Here is a 19,198-nt window from a genome sequence, read left to right as displayed (position 1 = left end):
TTCTTGACGGCTACTTCTGAACGGCTTTGTTCTCTCAATACAGAAAGCTAGCGCACTGCGGACATCTAGTGAGTGGAATCTCTGCTCCCTGCCACTAGAATGCCGCTTAGGGTAGAACACCAGGAGAAAGATGTCCTGGTTAATGTGAAACTGTGATACAACCTTTAGGAGGAAAGTAGGATGACGTCTGAGCTGCACCTTGTCCTTATAGAACATGGTATAAGGGGGCTCTGAGGTTAGGGCCTTGAGTTCAGACACTCTCCTGGCCGAGGTTATCGCCACCAGCAACACCACCTTGTAAGAGAGGCAGAGCAGGGAGCATGTCGCCAACAGCTCAAAAGGTGGTCCCATGAGTCTAGAAAGGACCAGGTTTAAGTCCCAGACCAGGACAGGCTGACTGATGTTAGGGTATAGCCTGTCGAGCCATTTTAAAAACTGGCTGACCATCGAGTTAGCAAACACAGAGCGGCCCTCCTCACCCGGGTGAAAGGCCAAGATGGCGGCTAAGTGCACCCTTATCGACTATAACAAAAGCCCCTGCTGCTTCAGATGCAGGAGGTAGTCCAGAATAAGCAGCACTGATGCTAGTGTCAGTGACAATTGGCGCTGCGCCAACCAGATTGAATAGCTCTTCCACTTGGCAAGGTATGTGGTTTTCGTAGAGGGTTTTATGCTGCCAAGGAGGACCTGTCTAACCTAGTCTGAACAGGAAAGCTCCATTGGGTTCAACCATGGAGCTTCCACACCATGAGATGAAGCGACTCGAGGTTCGGATGTTGAAGACAACCGTGATCAAGTCCAAGGGGAGCAACTCCATAAATTAAGCCATCGCCGAGCAGGCATTTTAGGTGTACCTGCTGATGATGGCCTGCTGGTTGGATATTTGGAGTTGCAGTCCCCCCCGTTGGAGTAAACCTTTTGCCCGAAAAGGTCTAATTTTTTGGCGTCCCTATTCTTGGGCAAAGGGCCTTGAAATTGTTGCCCCTCTGGCTGGTTAGCGGTGTCCACCACCAGGGAATCAGGCTGAGGGTGGAAATAGAGGTGCTGATAGCCCTTGGATGGAAAGAAGTACCGGCACTTATTGCGCTTGGCTGTAGGTGGCAGCGAGGCCAGGGTTTGCCAAAGGGTCTTGGTCATGTCTGTGATGGTCTTTATCAGCAGTAAGGCAATACAAGCAGGGCCGGAGGGAGGCAGGATGTCCACCATAGGGTCCGCATCATCCACAACTTCCTCCGGCTTAATGCCCAGACCCTGGGTGACCTGGCGCAATAGCTGCTGCAATACCTTGGAGTCTTCCAGAGCTGGGACTACTGAAGTGACTGCTAGGCCTCATCTGGTGAGAAGGAGACCACCAGGGGAAGTGGTTGCTCCCTACCGTCCCCACCTGAGGGACCTCTTGACCCCGTGGGAACTGCAGTAAGTTGGCCTGGTCCCGGTGCCATCATCGGGGTCTACACCAGTGCCGGCGCCTGGTGCAGCATGTGCTCCGGGGTTCCCGTAGGCACCGTCGCAGCCAGCGCCAATGACTGAGGCGGTGTCAGTGCCGGTACCGTCATCGGTACCAACGGTGCGTCATGTGCCATAGCCGCAATCAGGGCCACTGATGCCTCCGGTGCCAAAGCAGTCAACGTCAGTGCTGCAGTCGGTGGCGGAACGAAGGTCGCAGACACCACTGATGCTGCACCTGAGCGGGACCCCTGACTCGGACCCTGGGCTTGATGGAAAGCCCGCAGAGTCCAAAAGGGCTACTGAAGTGGATTTTGCCATTGAGTGGCCCACTGCATCAGTCGGGACCACTATGGTGCCGTGAGGAGGATCTTCTGCTCCTGCTATAGTCAGAGCGGTATGAGTCCGACTCTGACTCTGAGTAGCAGGACCAAGGTAGCCCTGCTCCTCTCGAGGTAGAGCGTCGAGAAGCAGGGGACCGACTGTGCTCCCTGGATGGCGGTGCTGGAGTAGAAGGGTGCCAAAATTATGGGGATCGGCATGCCATCATCACCAGCTTTCCCTTTGACCGCATGGGGTGCTGGGACGGAACCTGTGGTTTCGGGACGCTCTCTTGTCTCGGCAGCAAGAATGGCGCCATGAGCCTCAATAGGCCCTGCACTACCTTGAAAGCCTCTGGGGTGGACGGGAGCAGCAGATGCTCCGGTGGGTGCAGTGAGTGAGATGGGCCCTCTGCGCCGGCGATTGGGACCGGTGCCAAAGGCTGCAACGTCCACGAGATGCTCCATGACAGTGCCGAGCTTCCTTGCCAGCATCTTTCTCCGGCGCCGGATCCTTCAAAGATGGCGCCATATCGCTTCGCGCCGAAGATGACGTGCTGGGAGCAGGATCCCCGGGGCCTGGGTCCGACTGAGATCGGAGAGCTGCCTTCCTAAGGAGAATTTTGAGATGCTGCTCCTTCTCCTTAATGATTCTCAGTCGGAATTCCCAACACATTTTGCAGCAGTCTTTCTGGTAACCCTCACCCAGGAACCGTAAGCAGGTGGTGTGGGGATGGGGTGAACCAGATGTCCCGATTTTATAGGGACAGTCCTGATTTTGGGGTCTTTTTTTTTTTTTTTTTTTAAATATAGGCTCCTATTACCCCCCACTCCCTGTCCCAATTTTTCACATTTGCTGTCTGATCACCCTATGTGGGGGTCACATTTTGGTACGCGCTTCACGCAAATCTGGCAAGTCTTAAAGCCGTGGCATGCACTGTCAACAAATGGGGGGGGGGGGACAAAAGGGGGAATCCCCGTAACTGAAACTTATAAAAGAACTACTAAACTATACTAATTACTGGAAACTAACTATGTACAGCGTGTAAGGCACTGCTAATTCACTTGCCGAAGCAAGAGAAGAGCAAGGGGAAATGAATGAATCCACCTGTAATAATACTCCAACATAGAAGCACTATGGAGTATGTGTCTCCCTAGTGTGGAAGACTGCCCCAAGGTACATCCCTAGACAAGACCAGGCCTAGACCAAATGGCGCCTCAGGTGAGCAGCGTCTTCAGTGACCCCTGACGAAGTAGAAGCTGAGGAATGATGATGCCAAATGGGAATGTGGAGAGCTTAGACTAGTGATACTCAGACCTCAGTGGTTCAGGAGCCAACTTAGCCATCAATATTACCCGAAAGAGTGACAATAGTGAGAATGCATTGTTTCATTTACTGTATACTATACAATATATTATTCTCACAATACAATGACTGACCAAATATTCTACAATTGGTTAATAACACAGTATAAAAGCATCCTGACTGGTTAATTAAATCACACAGTGTTTTAATATCATGTGCTGCAAAGAGCTACAGGAGACACATTAAAGAGCCACTTGTGGCTCCCAAGCCTCAGTCTGAATATCACTGGCCTAGACGACCACTTGAACACTGCTTGATGCACTGCCCCGGCCAACATCCGGTACCCATGAGGAACTATGTGAGGTAAGTGAGAACACAAGGTCTTGACCACAGTTTTGGAGAGACAAAACTACGAAGATAACATCCTCTTTGTCAATGGAAAGTTTTAACAAATAACAAAAATTAAACAGTGATCATGAACGAATATTAAAGGGACCAAAAAACAAACAGGATCAACCATAAACCAAATGAGTTTTTAGATTTCTCTACCACAAGATTTCCTCCTCCAACACAAATACCTCTAACCTATCCCTCTACCCTTCTGAATCTCCTGTCCCAGACACAGAAGAGGCAAAGATGTAGTTATGATAGGGGTCCCAGCTTATCTCTTGTGCAGTCAGAGTTTCTCCCCAAAAGGTAAAAATCTCATCCAGTCCACACTGTTACACATATAGAATTAAGGTACTCAAAAAACTCTGAAGAAAGAAGTAAAATTTACAAATCCACCTAAATGATTAGGCACCCAAGTCCCATTCACCTTCAGTGGGACTTGGGCACCTAAATCAACTATGCATTTTTGAAAACTGTATCCTACAGCTTCATTCTTCTCATATGTCCTATAAAAACAGCAAAGACCCATAGGTCTGGCTCCTTTGTCCTTTCTGTTTTGTGAATCTTTGGCCTGGGAAGCAAAGATGCAAGATGTGACCTGCTTCCTCCACTCATTCCCAACCATTTACCAAGACAGTACAAATCTCATAAGCTGGTAAACTGGGGAGAAGAGGAGGGAGTTTTGGTACAGGCAACATTATTATTTTACGGTTGTCCGAGAGACACAAACCACAGACATCCGCAGTTCTGCATATTAGTTGTTGCTTTAAAAAGGTAAGGGTAGCCTACAATGGAGCTAGAAGATATGGAAGTTGGTGGTAACATTTACAGATTATAAACCTCCTTAAATCACATTAGCACCACTTACATACCACATAATTTTGAGTTTACATTCTGTTTCAAACTTGTGTAAATGAGTAGGCTGGATCTAAGCCATCCATTGAGACTTTGGTATGGATTTTTGTAATTTATCAAAATTAGATATCCGAGCGTAGGATTCTTTGATTATTGTTATACCCTGTGATACATTGCATTTATTATGTACTTTTGCCAATGTCTCCTGCACTCTCTAGCTAATCCATCTCTACAGGAAATGCTGACACGAACTTCTCTGAACAACTACATTCACTTTCCCTTCCCACCATTTTTAAAATCACATTGCTAGAGAAAGGTTTCTTTATTTCAGCTGAAAATGTGGCATTTCCCCCTAAATTATACTGTTCTGAGGTTAGATCAAGCAATATTCAGTACTGTATCCATGTCAAGCTTAAGGTCTATAACTTGTAACTCTACAAAACTAGATAGCACCATTGTAAAGGAAAGATACTTAGGCTTTCTGAAGAGACAGGTGGCAATTGCTTCTGGCCCTAGAAAATCATTAGCTATCAGACTTTTAAAAATTTCCTAAAATACTTTTTGTATAAATGTCACTTTAAAGTTTTCAATTTTTTTTCTGAACCTTACAACTCTGCAGAATAGGACTTAAGTTAGAAAAGAACTCTAGCTTTACAAATGAAGGGATGCAAAAATAGCCACAAGAAAAACTGTTTAACTGATTTTTGTAATCTTTTCTTTGGGAAGTTCTCAGCACCTTTCTATTGTTTGAAACAGACCTTTGATATTCATCAGGAAGAACACACTCAGACAAGGGAAGAGCCTTTTCTCTGTCTCATGAAATTCCACTCAGCTTTTGAACAGTTAAAAATCATCCATTTCTCAAGAAAATTTTGGAGCATCCCAAAACAGTTCCTCAACACAAGAACATTCTAAAAGCGAGCCTCATGCTGCTACAAGAAAGCAACCACAACTTTACTGGGAATATCTGGGAGGTGCCAGAGAGCTGTTGCAATGGTAGGAAGAAGAAGAGACAGTCCCACATGCTGAAGAGAAGAACTGTGATTGATTACACTGGTCTACAATTTTTGAGAAGTCGTCTGCTTCAGAGATAAAATGTGCTATTTATTTTGTATTTTGATGTGCTGAATTCAAATATGACAATTAAAACAACTGATTGGCTACTGTTTCTAAGATATTTAAGTTTTTACATTTTATGTCTATGTATATTGTGTAGATACAGTTTTAATCATAAATTGTAAACCTAGGTCTTTTCATGTGTTTATGGTTGCTTTACATGATAATATTTCACCTGTCCTTTTTATGTAACACTTTAAAAATCAGCAAAAGGGTTATATAAATAAAATTTATTATGGAAACAAAGGGTAAAAAGCTATTATGTACATAGTTTAGTCCTATTCAGTGTCTACTCGGCGCTTCTTGGCTTGTCTCTTGCATTAAATGGAGCATCTCTTGTCATTGTCCAGCAATAGTCTGCAAGCATTGATGGGCTCCATTTGCCCTGATAGCATCTCTCCATTTTTGCAATGTCCTGGTGAAAAAGCTCGCCGTGCTCGTTGCTCACTGCTTCGCAATTCGGTTGAAAAAAATCTAGATGAGAGTGCAAAAAAAATGTATCTTTAGTGACATGTTGCAACCAAGGCTTTTGTATGCCTTGAGGAGGTTTTCCACCAACAACCTGTAGTTGTCTGCCTTGTTGTTTCCGAGAACATTTATTGCCACTAACTGGAAGGCTTTCCATGCCGTCTTTTCCTTGCCACGCAGTGCATGGTCAAATGCATCATCTCGAAGAAGTTCACGAATCTGAGGACCAACAAAGACACCTTCCTTTATCTTAGCTTCACTTAACCTTGGAAATTTTCCACGGAGGTACTTGAAAGCTGCTTGTGTTTTGTCAATGGCCTTGACAAAGTTCTTCATCAGACCCCGCTTGATGTGGAAGGGTGGTAACAAAATCTTCCTTGATTCAACAAGTGGTGGATGCTGAACACTTTTCCTCCCAGGCTCCAATAATTGTCGGAGTGGCCAATCTTTCTTGATGTAGTGGGAATTTCTTGCACGACTATCCCATTCGCAGAGAAAACAGCAGTACTTTGTGTATCCACTCTGCAGAAAAAGCAAGAGAGCAACAACCTTCAAATCGCCACAAAGCTGCCACTGATGTTGGTCATAGTCTATGCACCTCAAAAGTTGTTTCATGTTGTCATAGGTTTCCTTCATATGGACTGCATGACCAACTGGAATTGATGGCAAAACATTGCCATTATGCAGTAAAACAGCTTTAAGACTTGTCTTCGATGAATCAATGAACAGTCTCCACGCATCTGGATCGTGAACGATGTTGAGGGCTGCCATCACACCATCGATGTTGTTGCAGGCTACAAGATCACCTTCCATGAAGAAGAATGGGACAAGATCCTTTTGACGGTCACGGAACATGGAAACCCTAACATCACCTGCCAGGAGATTCCACTGCTGTAGTCTGGAGCCCTACAGCTCTGCCTTACTCTTGGGTCGTTCCAAATCCCTGACAAGGTCATTCAGTTCACCTTGTGTTATGAGGTGTGGTTCAGAGGAGGAGGATGGGAGAAAATGTGGGTCCTGTGACATTGATGGTTCAGGACCAGAAGTTTCATCCTCTTCCTCGTCTGACCCAAGTGAGAATGATTCTTGTGCATCAGGAACTGGCAGGCCTTCTCCGTGGGGTACTGGGCGTATAGCTGATGGAATGTTTGGATAATGCACAGTCCACTTTTTCTTCTTTGACACACCTTTCCCAACTGGAGGCACCATGCAGAAGTAACAATTGCTGGCATGAGCTGTTGGCTCTCTCCAAATCATTGGCACTGCAAAAGGCATACATTTCCTTTTCCTGTTCAACCACTGGCGAAGATTTGTTGCACAAGTGTTGCAGCATATGTGTGTGGCCCACGTCTTGTCCTGATCTCCAATTTTGCAGCCAACATAAAGGTGATAGGCTTTCTTAACCATAGTGGTTATACTGCGCTTTTCTGATGCAAAAGTCACTTCACCACAAACATGGCAGAAGTTATCTGCACTGTTCACACAATTACGAGGCATCTCTGCTCACTTTGCCTAAACAGAAATGTGTCCCTTTGCAAAATCAAACACTGACAAATAAGAGAGCACGACACTGTATGATTTCTAGAGCTGATCTAGGGCAATTTGTTCAGCAGAGTGATGTAAGCTTCGTTATGACTGCATCATCCATGATTTCTAAGAATAACATGATGCAATTCATATCATGTATGACGCAGTACCAGCTTCAGATTGCATCATTCATTGTTTTGCCGAAAAAGCAAGTACTGTCCAAACCCAATCATCGATTTATTCATAGATCCAGTCAAAGATGTATTTTAGTCATTTCTGGTTTAAATTGAGATCCCTTCCCTTTATAACTCACTTATCCTCCGCCATTCCCAAGTCAAGGGTCGTATATACTGACCCAATAGCATATCTTGAAAACTAGAGCCAATCAACAATTTTAAGCATCATTTTCGTTCTCAGTGACACAGAATTAGTAAAGTTTGACTACATTTATTTCAGAAGCATTTTGGCTATAGAGCAGTGAACAGTACCTGCAGGAAATGCTGCCCAAGGAATAGCAGGAGAAATAGTTTGTGTTTCACCATCTTCACCTTCAAAGGTCACTGCTGCCTAGAAATATGGAAAATACTGTTTTGTTAGACTTCTAAAAACTTTTGCACAGATTTTCCAGGAGGCATTTTCTAATGATCACATTCATCACAACTTATCAAGCATTTCAAATATATTCCTTTAACACTGACCTATACTGCACTGCACTAGCGCAAGTGGAATAACTTTTTTTTTTTAATTGTATTTGTCCAACTGTAATGAGTATTCACCACACACACACACACACACACACACACACACACACACACACAAAACACTACAGAAATCATTTAAGTGCATCACTAGTCAGCAAAGTAGTTAAACACTTGCTTAGGATTGGCTGCTTCGTTGGGGCTAAAATGTATAGGTATACTTAGGAAAAAGCCCTCAATAAACTGGATATGAAATACAGATATGATCACAGGCACAACTTTGCAAACACACTGTGACATCTTTGATTTAACTTCACAATTGTTAAACTGAATACAAAACAACTTTTACGCAATGTGCAGAGGAGTGTGTTATACTTATTACTTGACCAAAACAAAACAAAAGAACACCTGCCCGGCACCGGCTAATTATTAAAACCTAATATTAAAACACCGGCTAAATATTAAAACCTAAGCCAAAGTTTTTACAATTTTATGCCGAATGTTAGGTATCTCAATACACAGACACTTAGTTAAGTGGCATGATTTCCAAAGATGCTGACCATCCCTAATTTATGTTCTATCTAGAGAGAAAAATAAATTATTTCGCTTGATTATTAAATGTATTGGTTAGTAAATTTTGCTTTAACATTGGCAACTAGGCACAATTTTCATGTTAACATCTGTACAATTACTAATCATAAAATAAAGCATGCCCCTCCAAATGATGTAATTTCAAAAGTTTCTACAGCTAACCATTTTTCAAGGTCAGGAACATGACATACCTCAAAGCCTCCAAATTCGTCATCATCCATTTTCCTATTGGCACCTACAAGACAGTATAAAAAAATATTGATCAAAAATCTAAGCTCTTTGCAGTCTGCTGTATCCCAAAGGTGGGAAGATGTATTCTGTACAGCAAAAGCTTCAAGCAGCCTTCAAAGATAGCCTCAAGTAGAACACATTGCAGCGGCCAAACCTCAAGGAGACAAAGGCATAGATAACCACAGCAGACTCTGAATCTGAAAGCAATGAGTGATATCAGACAAGCAGACTCACTCAATCAAGAGAAATTACAGTCTTATCTTCTCAGTCCCAGCTATTATCACTGACTTTTCATCCAGAGTGAGCATAAGCCTACTGTGCTTTCATAATAGTCCTTATCTCCACAAGATATTTGAGAAAGCCAGGAAACAGGTCTATTCAATTCAGATGAACTGGAGACTTACTACTCCCCCACCACACTGTGCACCAACAGTGCTTCAAAATCTCTCTAGAGCTTCCTATATGCTGATTAAGAAAAATTACAAGATTAAGTCATGTAGGACTCAACAGTGGAGCTCCCCTGGTGAGGAAGAGCAATATTGTTCAAGATCTCTTCACTAGAAGTAGCCATTTTAAAGGTGATTCTGTCTACCAATAGACACAGCAGCGAAGCGCACTGCACCCCATAATCAATGGTGCTAAAGGCTGCCGAATTACCTAGTCTCTTGGGGCTGGTCCACACTAACCCCCCACTTCGAACTAAGATACGCAACGTTATTCACGTAGCTGAAGTCGAAGTATCTTAGTTCGAACTTACTGCGGGTCCACACGCGGCAGGCAGGCTCCCCTGTCGACTCCGCGTACTCCTCTCGTGGAGCAGGAGTACCGGCGTCGACTGCGAGCACTTCCAGGATCGATCCGGGATCGATTTATCGCGTCTAGACAAGACACGATAAATCGATCCCAAAAGATCGATTGCTTACCGCCGGACCCGGAGGTAAGTATAGACGTACCCTTGGACATCACGCCATCACTAAATGACTTGAGATCACCTATAGTAATAAATGTTTCTATATCATATCTTCATTTGACATTTGAGTGGTTGGATTTATAATAGAACACCATATTATTTCTGATCTAAATAAAATAAAATGGTTCCTTGTTACTAGTAAAACTAGGATCTGTTCAACGTTTTCATTAAAAAAAAAAAAAAAAAGCTAGGATTTTGTTTGTTTTACTTTCCAGTAGAACTTTCTAGCAGAATTAAAATTTTCTGTATTTCTTCATCTGCCATATATTCTGAAGTTATGTTCATCTGCCAGGAATGGAAAAAATATTTTTACATTTTAAGTTTCTTTTCCAAATTGGCACTGTGGCTCAATTCAATAATATTTCCTGCTTTTCACATCTCTTAGCTGTCTGGCAACATCAGCACAAACTCCAACTCAGAACAGGACTGTGGTGAATTTCTGGAAGTCTCTCTGTCACCACAAAGGTTCTTCCCTAGGTTTCATGGCAGGCGTTGATTTAGATTTTCAAAACTGATCAGCATTTTTGAGTTGCAGCCATGATTTCTGTGGCATTTTGATATATTTTTAGCTAAAACTGTCTTGTTTCTTTTGAAACACGTGGAGGAAGTTACTCAGCTAATGAAGGTAAATCAAGCTATGTATGGTTGATCCTGAAAGAATACAGCTAAACCAGTAATATATCCCCAAAGTTCCTCCTGATATTTGACTAAGGGTAAGGATGAACCAACAAATCTCAATAAATGTAACAAAAAGGTAAGAAATTTATAAAATGTATTATTTTCCAGTTAAACTAAATGGCTGGCTGCAAAGATTTCAGTAACATGGGCAGAAATAAAAGATGCAAGTGGTTTGCAAGAAATCCTAATGAATTAGAACATTATAAAAGAGCAATTTCTCCAAAGTTAGAGGCAGACACAAGTGTCCATCTGCTGCTGAAAATCATTAGCGACACAGAAAACTCTCTCTTCCAGGGCTTACCAAATTTGCTCTTAATTAATTATTACTGATAACGTTAAATTGAATGAGCGTTGTTATGCCTAATAAGAAATGAATTCAATTAAATAAAAAATGTTGCCCAATTTCCACATAAGCCTAAAAAAGACAAATCAAATTCTCAAGGTTCACACAGCTTTTTGCAGCCAAGATGCCAGATGGATATTTTTCGCAGCACAGATGCCAGGTCTATGAATCCAGCCTTAAGTGACCAAACACTAATCCTTCATTCATGCCTGTACATGCAATTAACATTAATGGCTTAAACACACTGCATCAAAAATAAAAAATAAAACAGCATTTTTAAGAAAATTGTGATAAAGAGTTGTTTTCTTGTCACAGAAATGTGATGTGAAATGATATATATTGAAAATATGTAGACAGGAACGCATTACTGAAGGAAAGGGAATCAAAATAAGTCATGTGACGAAACACTATCATCATTGCACATCATTACCATGTATCCAAAAATAAAGGACGGCTATCCAGCTACATAAAGCATTCAAAAATATTTCAGAAACTTATGATAGTTTGAAAAGAAGTTCAAACTAAGTTAATACTTTAGGGCCTGATTCAATGGTCATTAAAGTTAATGTGAGTCTTTCAACTGACTATAGGCTTTGGAACAGGCCCATAAAGAACATTTGAAAGAAAATGGAAGTCAATATATTAATGTAATTTTTTTAATAATAAAATAAAGTTACATTAAAGAGCAATAAAGATACCGATAATTAAATAACTATAACTTTATACATACACACAAAATAAACCTAGCAATTATCAAATTATTTTCAGCTTAATTAAGTGTAGTACCTAAATTAACCTATTTACTCCATAAAATAAATTATTTTGCTTTCATATACTTTTAAATTCACTCTTTAGTCACTTGATAGCATTTGTTGTAAGCCTTATTGAAATAACCACTGTACTTTTTTTAGTTTACCTATTTGATACATAGACTCTTGCATATACACCTAACAGAAGCATACGAATAATTTAGTGATTTCTACAAAGGATAGTGAGGATTCTCATGCTTCTTTAGGCTATTAACACTTGAAGCTGAGAGAGAGTGTGATTCCCAGCTGAAGCAGACACTGTCATGACTCGCAGATCTCAAATCTGAGCCTGCAAGGTTCATGTGAACAGCCACACAACCACCCTCCATCTAGCAGGCAGCTGACAATGGCTTACCTGAGACCCAAAAAGCCCAGCTCCAGTGTGAGGCTGCACCATATGGTCCAATTGGCACAGTCCCACCGGTCCTACTTAAGCCAGCAGCAGGAACAGGAAGCTGTCCAAACAACTGGACTCCATCTTGCTCTCGACTGGATGCCTTGTGCTTCCTGCTCATGCAACCCACTACCTGGCTCCTGCTTCCCTGGCATGTCATTCTGGTTTGACTCCTGGTATCTGATTTGCAGTTCCCAAATTCCAGTTTGTCTCCTGCCTCTGACTCCCCAGTATCCCTACAAGGTCTGACTTTGGTTCTGATCTCCAGTTTGCCTCCTGCCTCTGAGCTCCCGCCCGGTATCCTGGCCCAGTTGACGCGACTCCTGTCTCATGACTGTGGACTCTAACTCCAACTACTAGGTCTGCTCGCCCATGACCTGGGCATGACAGACATATTTGCTCTAGCTCTGATCATGCTACACACTAAAAACAGCGGTGTAGTCATGATAGCACAGGCAGCAGCCATCATAACACAGGTGGTGGCACACAGTAGCTGCCCTGAGTACACACCCATGGGGTGCGGGCAGGTTTGTACTTGGCAGCTACACTACTATTTTTAGTATGCTAGCGCAATGACAGCTAGTGCAAGCATGTCTACTCAAGCTGGGAATCACACCTCCAGCTTCAAGTGTAGATGTAGCCATAGTGTAGACCACATCTTGTTAAAAAACTTGTGGACAACCCTCCTCTCTCATTCGCAATTATCCACCATGCCTACACATTCACAACCCCATAGCATCATTGTGCCATCTACAGCAATTGCTTATGTGGAAAAGTAACAGAAAAGCATGCAATGTAGTTTATCAGTCTAATATGATGTATCAACTAGAAATAAGGAACTCCAGCACCATGTGGCCTGTGGTTCCAAAGATGAACAAAAAGTCCTTCATGGACCACTGGCAGTCCATGGACTACAGTTTAGAATCTGAATTAAGCAGTTTATTCACCAAAACTAGAAAGGGAATTTTTATTCCACTCTACTCAGCATTGGTTAGATCTCAGTTGGAGGACTGCACTCACTCAGTTTTGAGCACAGGATTTTAAACAAGGCAGACAAATTGGAACAAGTTCAGAGATGGAAAAAGGAACTAAAACAGGTTTGGAAGAGAAACTAAAGTTTAAACTGGACATGCCCATTTCTCTAAAGAAAGAAAAACCTAAGAAGAAACATGATAACTGACTAAAATATGTAAAAGGATTTTCATTCATCATAAAGGACAGAACAAGCAATAATCGGCATAAACTCCAGTACGAAAAAAGCATGTTTAATATTAGGAAGAATTTTAGAACAATAGGCAATATAGCAAACTATCATGAGAAGATGTACAAGCATCATCGCTGAAGATAATCAAAGCTTAACTAGACACCCACCTTTCAAGACTTGAAATCAAGCCTGCTGCCAGTGAAAAATACTTTCAAACCTAAACAAGTCTACATACATTTAGTTTTTAAAAGGTTTGAATACATCTTTCCACAATTACTTCACATGAAAAAAAGCTACCCAATATAAAATGATTTAAAACTCCCAAAAGATTTATATTTTGATAATATGGAAGACATTGTGCAGCATACATATATACTATCATTAATCTCATCCTTTACATTGAACCAGCAATATTCTCCAGCTTTGGTTTTGTTTTTTATTAAACATGTATTCTAAAGGGCTCATAAAGCTCTTCTCTCCTTACAACAAGAACATTATTTGTGGCTCCTTAGACAGAAGTAGTAATTAACTGCTTAGTCTTCAAAGAATAACTAGGAGACTTGTCTCACCCTAACTACATATGGACTATACAACATGTCTGTTACTCGATAATAAAGAATTGCAACAGAATTGGACAAGTAGTTGACCTCAAATTATAGAGTCATAAAAATATAGAAATTATGGATGGAAAAGATCTCTTATATCACCTAGTCCAAGCCAATTACAAAATACAATTGTTCTCTAAACAATAACTTATTACTGGGCTTGAGAAGTCTATACCCCCAATATCTCAGTGTCAAGCAGGAAGAATTTCCCAGATTGTGGGGCTCAAAGCCATCAATTTCTAAGGCTTTCATTATAAAAAAAAATAAGTTTCTATCTCTTATAATTGAGAATATAGCCTTCCAGTGTACACCAACTGTAAACCAAAGCAGTGCTGCCTTCCTGTGTCTTCAGACAGACAGTTTAGTGTTTTTGTAGATGCTTATAGCTTTGCCAAACAACATGAAATTAGTAAGAGTCTGGTCACCTTTAACAAAGCTATTCAGAACTTTGTGAGCATACTGACAGTGACGATAGTCTGTCAATTTCACATTGTTGAGGCAGAGGCAGGTCTTCAAAGAGTAACTATAAGCTAGCTATTCAAAGAGAAAAAAAGATACCAAAAAAAAAAAAAAAGAAGAAGAAGGGTGGAGGAGGCACAGAGTAATGGAGTCCCTTTCCCATTGCAACCACCAGGAGACCATAAAAGGGAAAAGAAAGAGAGAAAGTGCCTTCTTCCTTCCAGCAGTTTGGGAGTAGGGTGTGGAAATTCAGATTTTTCTGACTCATTTTAGCTAGAACATGGAACCCCTATCCTAGCAAGGTTCAGGGTGAAATCCCTACTAGAAAGCTCAGTATCCTGTACTTTTCCAGCAGTTCAGAATGTCAGGGGAATTGAACTTCTGATCCGGTGTTGCCCCAATCTTGTTTTAGGGGTTTCCTCATCCATTTTTTAATCCTACCTCTGGCTAGTAGATGCTCACTACATTTTTTTCAAGCCCTGGTCTATTAGCTGACTGGGATTTAAAAGCAGTTACTGTAAGTTTTCTGCAGTAAGACATATTTTACCACCCACTTTTTCTCAGAGACATACTAGCACATGCTTTATAACCAACTTGTTCTATCAATTCTAGCAAGCAACTACCTTAGTGTGGAATTGTGTGTCTTCTAAGAGAAGCACAACTTACACAGTGTATTGCTGTGTTTGTTTTGTCAGAACTGTATGTGTTGATCTGGCTGTGGGTGGGATTGCCATATTTGTATTTCTGGCAAATACAGTAGTGGTTAGCCCCTACCTATGACAACGTATGCGTTTCTACTTATGTGTTTTTGCTTACTAAATGACTCATTCCATCTGTTCAATCTAGGACGGAATTCTTAGCTGTTTCTTTACCGGACATAACATAGACCGCATTATTTAAAGAATAAATCTTTGGCTGAAACTGCAGGCTCCAAAAAGCCTACCCTAAATATGGTATGAGCAACCAAAAATAATATCTATTTATGCCACCACCTATGTGGTGCTGATATCCCTCTGATAAATTTCAATATCATGCATCCCTGACCACCTCACCTGTACTTTGGCCCTCAAATCCATTAATCCAGACTACTTTTAACACTCCACATCTCCGAGCAACCAGGACAACTGGAACGTTATTACAAAAAAGTTTTCTTTCCACTCCCAAATGTGGAATTTTCTTCCAGAATTACACTCAATTTCAGGATGGACAATATTCTGTCCTAGACTGACAAGTTATTGTATTTTATAAGCTGTCATGCAATTTTCTGAAATAATTTAAAAATATTTATAATTTATATTCAGGAAAAATTATATTGAGTTACTACAGGATACGTACATCTATCAATATATAAATAATTATACACACACATATATCTATGCATTGATTTACTCCTATTATGTCAGATAAGAATATGCGTTCTACTGTCTGGTACCACACACCTGCCTATAGAATCAGAACTGTGCTTTAAGGAAGCAGCTCTGGTGTCAAATCAAAATATAAGTAATTATTAAAAGAAAAATGCAGAACTAAATAAAAATATTTGGAGCCAATGACACAAAGCTGGGAGAGGTATTGCCAATACAGAGAAGGACCAGATCTCGATGACCTTGTAAACTGGAGTAATAGTAATAGGATGAAATTTAATAGTGCAAAGTGCAAGGTCATGCATTTAGGGATTAACAACAAGAATTCTTGTTATAAGCCATGGACTCATCAGTTAGAAGTAACAGAGGAGGAGAAGGACTTTGGAGTATTGGTTGATCACAGGATGACTATGAGCCGCCAACATGTTATGGCCATGAAAAAAGCTAATGCGGTCTTGGTATGCATTAGGTGAGGTATTTCAAGTAGAGATAAGGAGGTATTAGTACCGTTATACAAGGCACTGGTGAGACCTCATCTGAAATAGTGTGTGCAGTTATGGTCTCCCATGTTTAAGAAGGATGTATTTAAACTGGAACAGGTACGGAGAAGGGCTACTAGGATGATCTGAGGAATGAAAAACCTGTCTTATGAAAGGAGACTCAAAGAGCTTGGCTTGTTTAGCCTAACCAAAAGAAGGTTGAGGGGAGATATGAATGCTCTCTATAAATATATCAGAGGGCTAAATACCAGGGAGGGAGAGGAATTATTTAAGCTTAGTACCAATGTGGACCACAAAAACAAATGGATATAAACTGGCCATCAGGAAGTTTAGACTTGAAATTTGACAAAGGTTTCTAACCATCAGAGGAGTGAATTTCTGAAACAGCCTTCCAAGGGGAGGCAAAAGACATATCTGGCTTCAAGACTAAGCTTGATAAGTTTATGGAGGGGATGGTATGATGGAAATAGCCTAATTTTGGAAATTAATTGATCTTTGATTATTAGCGGTAAATATACCCAATGGCCTGTGATGGGATGTTAGATGGGGTGGGATCTGAGTTACTACAAATAATTCTTTAATGGGTGTCTGGCTGGTGAGTCTTTCCCACATGCTCAGGGTTTAGCAGATCACCATATTTGGGGTCAGGAAGGAATTTTCCTCCAGGGCAGATTGTCAAAGGCTCTTGGGGGGGTTCACCTTCCTCTGTAGCGTGGGGTACGAGTCATTTGCTGGAGGATTCTCTGCACCTTGAAGTCTTTAAACCATGATTTGAGGACTTCAATGGCTCAGACATAGGTTAGGGGTTTGTTGCAGGAGTGGGTGGGTGAGATTCTGCGGCCTGCTTTGTGCAGGAGGTCAGACTAGACGATCATATTGGTCCTTTCTGACCTTAAAGTCTATGACTCTATGACTTGTACTTTTGTAAAGTTTCACTTTTATGTTAATGCCTATCTGCACTAGCTCCTTTTTCGGTACCTAAGTTCTTGGGTTAGATTTTTTCATACTACAAGAAATTACTTACCATGTACTGTAACTGGAGCTCTTTGAGATATGTTGTCCATATGCACATTTCACGAAGGATGCATATACATCTCATATGCCAAAAGACTGATCTCTGGCACGAATTTGCACTTCAGTCCTTGTTCTCCGCACTAAGGGCATATATGGTGTGCTTTGCCCTACGACCATTCAGTTACTACTCACTGTAGAATCCCAAGTTAAAGATTCCAAGATAGAGGCAATGGAAAGATGGATCATGGAATATGAGTATGGACAACATATCCTGAACTCCAGTGACTGTACAAACTTCTCTCTCTCTCTCCCCTTCACGTGCTTGTCTATATGCACATTCCACTAATGGGGACTCCCAAGGAGTGGCCCAGTTAAGGAGGCAGGAGCTCAGAATATGTTAGTAAATAACAACTGAAGAACCGCTTTACCAAATGCACGTACATACTGATTCCCAGGTGACTACTTTGCAAATGTCAGATACTGGTACTTTTCATAGAAATGTTGATGTGCCTTGAGCTCTGGTGGAATGACCTTTAAATGTGATCAGGAGATCTATGCAGACTACCTCATGGAAGGTTCCAATAGTCAGAAATCCAATTTAATAGTCTTTGAGGTGATATAGCAAAGCTTTTCATTCTCTCCACAATGGAGACAAACACTCTTGGTGATGTTCTAAAAGGTTTTGTTCTGTTTAAGTAATAAGCCATGCCTCTCCTGACATCTAATGGCTGTAATTATCGCCTCAGTTCTAGCTGCATGAGGTTTCCAGAACAATACCAGTAGCAGTATCTGCTGATTCAGGTGGAATTCTGTCACTACTTTGGAGAGAAATTTCAGGTGTCTTTTCATGGACACCTTGTCTGGGTATAACACAGCGTATGGTGGGACAACCACAAGTGCTGGGATCTCCCCCACTCTTCTGGGGGAAGTTATGGCAATCAAAAATGTCATTTGCATTGATAGATGTGATAGAGAACTAGAGGCAATGGGCTCCAAGGGTGGCCCCAGGAGGGCTGAGAGTATCAAGTTTAAATCCCATGGGGGAACAGTTTCTTTGATTGGTAGGAACATCTTGATTAGACCTTCCAGGAACCTAATTATCGTTAGATGAGGAAAAAAAGGATGTAGTCCTCTACCAGCAGCTAATGAGCTGGGATTAGGGACATGGGCACCTTGACCAAACTGAGGGATAGACTATTCTGTCTCAGTTCAAGTAAATAGTCAAGCATCTGAGGAATCAAGAAGTGATGTGGAATCACTGATTACCAGTAGCATGAATAAGAAAATCTTGTTCATTTCACCAAATAAGTTTATCTTCTTGATTCTTTTCTGCTGCTTTTCAGGACTTCCCTAACTGGAGAGGAGCAGGCCTGCTCTATCAATGACATCCATCCAGCCACCATGTTGTGAGATGCAGGGCTCCGATGCAGAATATGTCCCTTGTACCAGCATGGGGGAACAGAAGCAGGGTTTGAGGTGAGGATATGAACAAGTTCAGAAAGTTTGTGAACAAAAACAAAACAAAAAATACACTGCCTTGGTCATGCTGGAGCTATGGTCGAGTCCTGCTTGAGTTTGCAGAACGTCCTGGGAATCACAAGGGTTGTGAGGTAAGCATTATCAGGTCTCAAGAACACATCTGCTATGGGCCAGGGACTCATTCCTCCCCTTGAGTAGAATTTCTGACACCACTTCTTGTGCTGAGTGGCAAACAGGTCCATTTTGGGATTGCCCTAGTCCCCAAAGATGTCAGACAGAATTTTGTCTTTTATTTACTAAACCCAATTTGCAAGGAAGTGTCTGCTGAGGTTGTTCACTACCAAGTTCTGCAACTTGGGAAAGTGTAAAGCTGTTAGGCAAATCTGATGTTTGATGCGCCAATTCTAGAGCCTGACAGCTTCTTAGCAGAG

At 41.6% G+C, this 19,198-nt stretch overlaps 1 protein-coding gene across 14 annotated transcripts in view; it reads right to left on the bottom strand.

The window, feature by feature from the left end:
• Window positions 1–19,198, bottom strand: part of CCDC91 (coiled-coil domain containing 91) — a 341,267-nt gene that overhangs the window by 271,616 nt on the left and 50,453 nt on the right. For all 14 annotated transcript variants that reach the window (XM_042844407.2, XM_042844444.2, XM_065570750.1 and 11 more), the window contains 2 exons: window positions 8,909–8,952; window positions 7,917–7,995 (listed from right to left, as the gene is read on the bottom strand). In XM_042844407.2, coding sequence (XP_042700341.2) covers window positions 7,917–7,995; window positions 8,909–8,938 — 109 coding nt within the window. In that variant the 5' untranslated portion in view covers window positions 8,939–8,952. Of the gene's footprint in view, window positions 1–7,916; window positions 7,996–8,908; window positions 8,953–19,198 lie in introns of those variants that run through there.

The sequence above is a fragment of the Chrysemys picta genome, chromosome 1, assembly GCF_011386835.1.
Source record: "Chrysemys picta bellii isolate R12L10 chromosome 1, ASM1138683v2, whole genome shotgun sequence".
Taxonomy (NCBI): Eukaryota; Metazoa; Chordata; order Testudines; family Emydidae; genus Chrysemys; species Chrysemys picta.
This window is presented reverse-complemented; position numbering and strand designations above follow the sequence as displayed.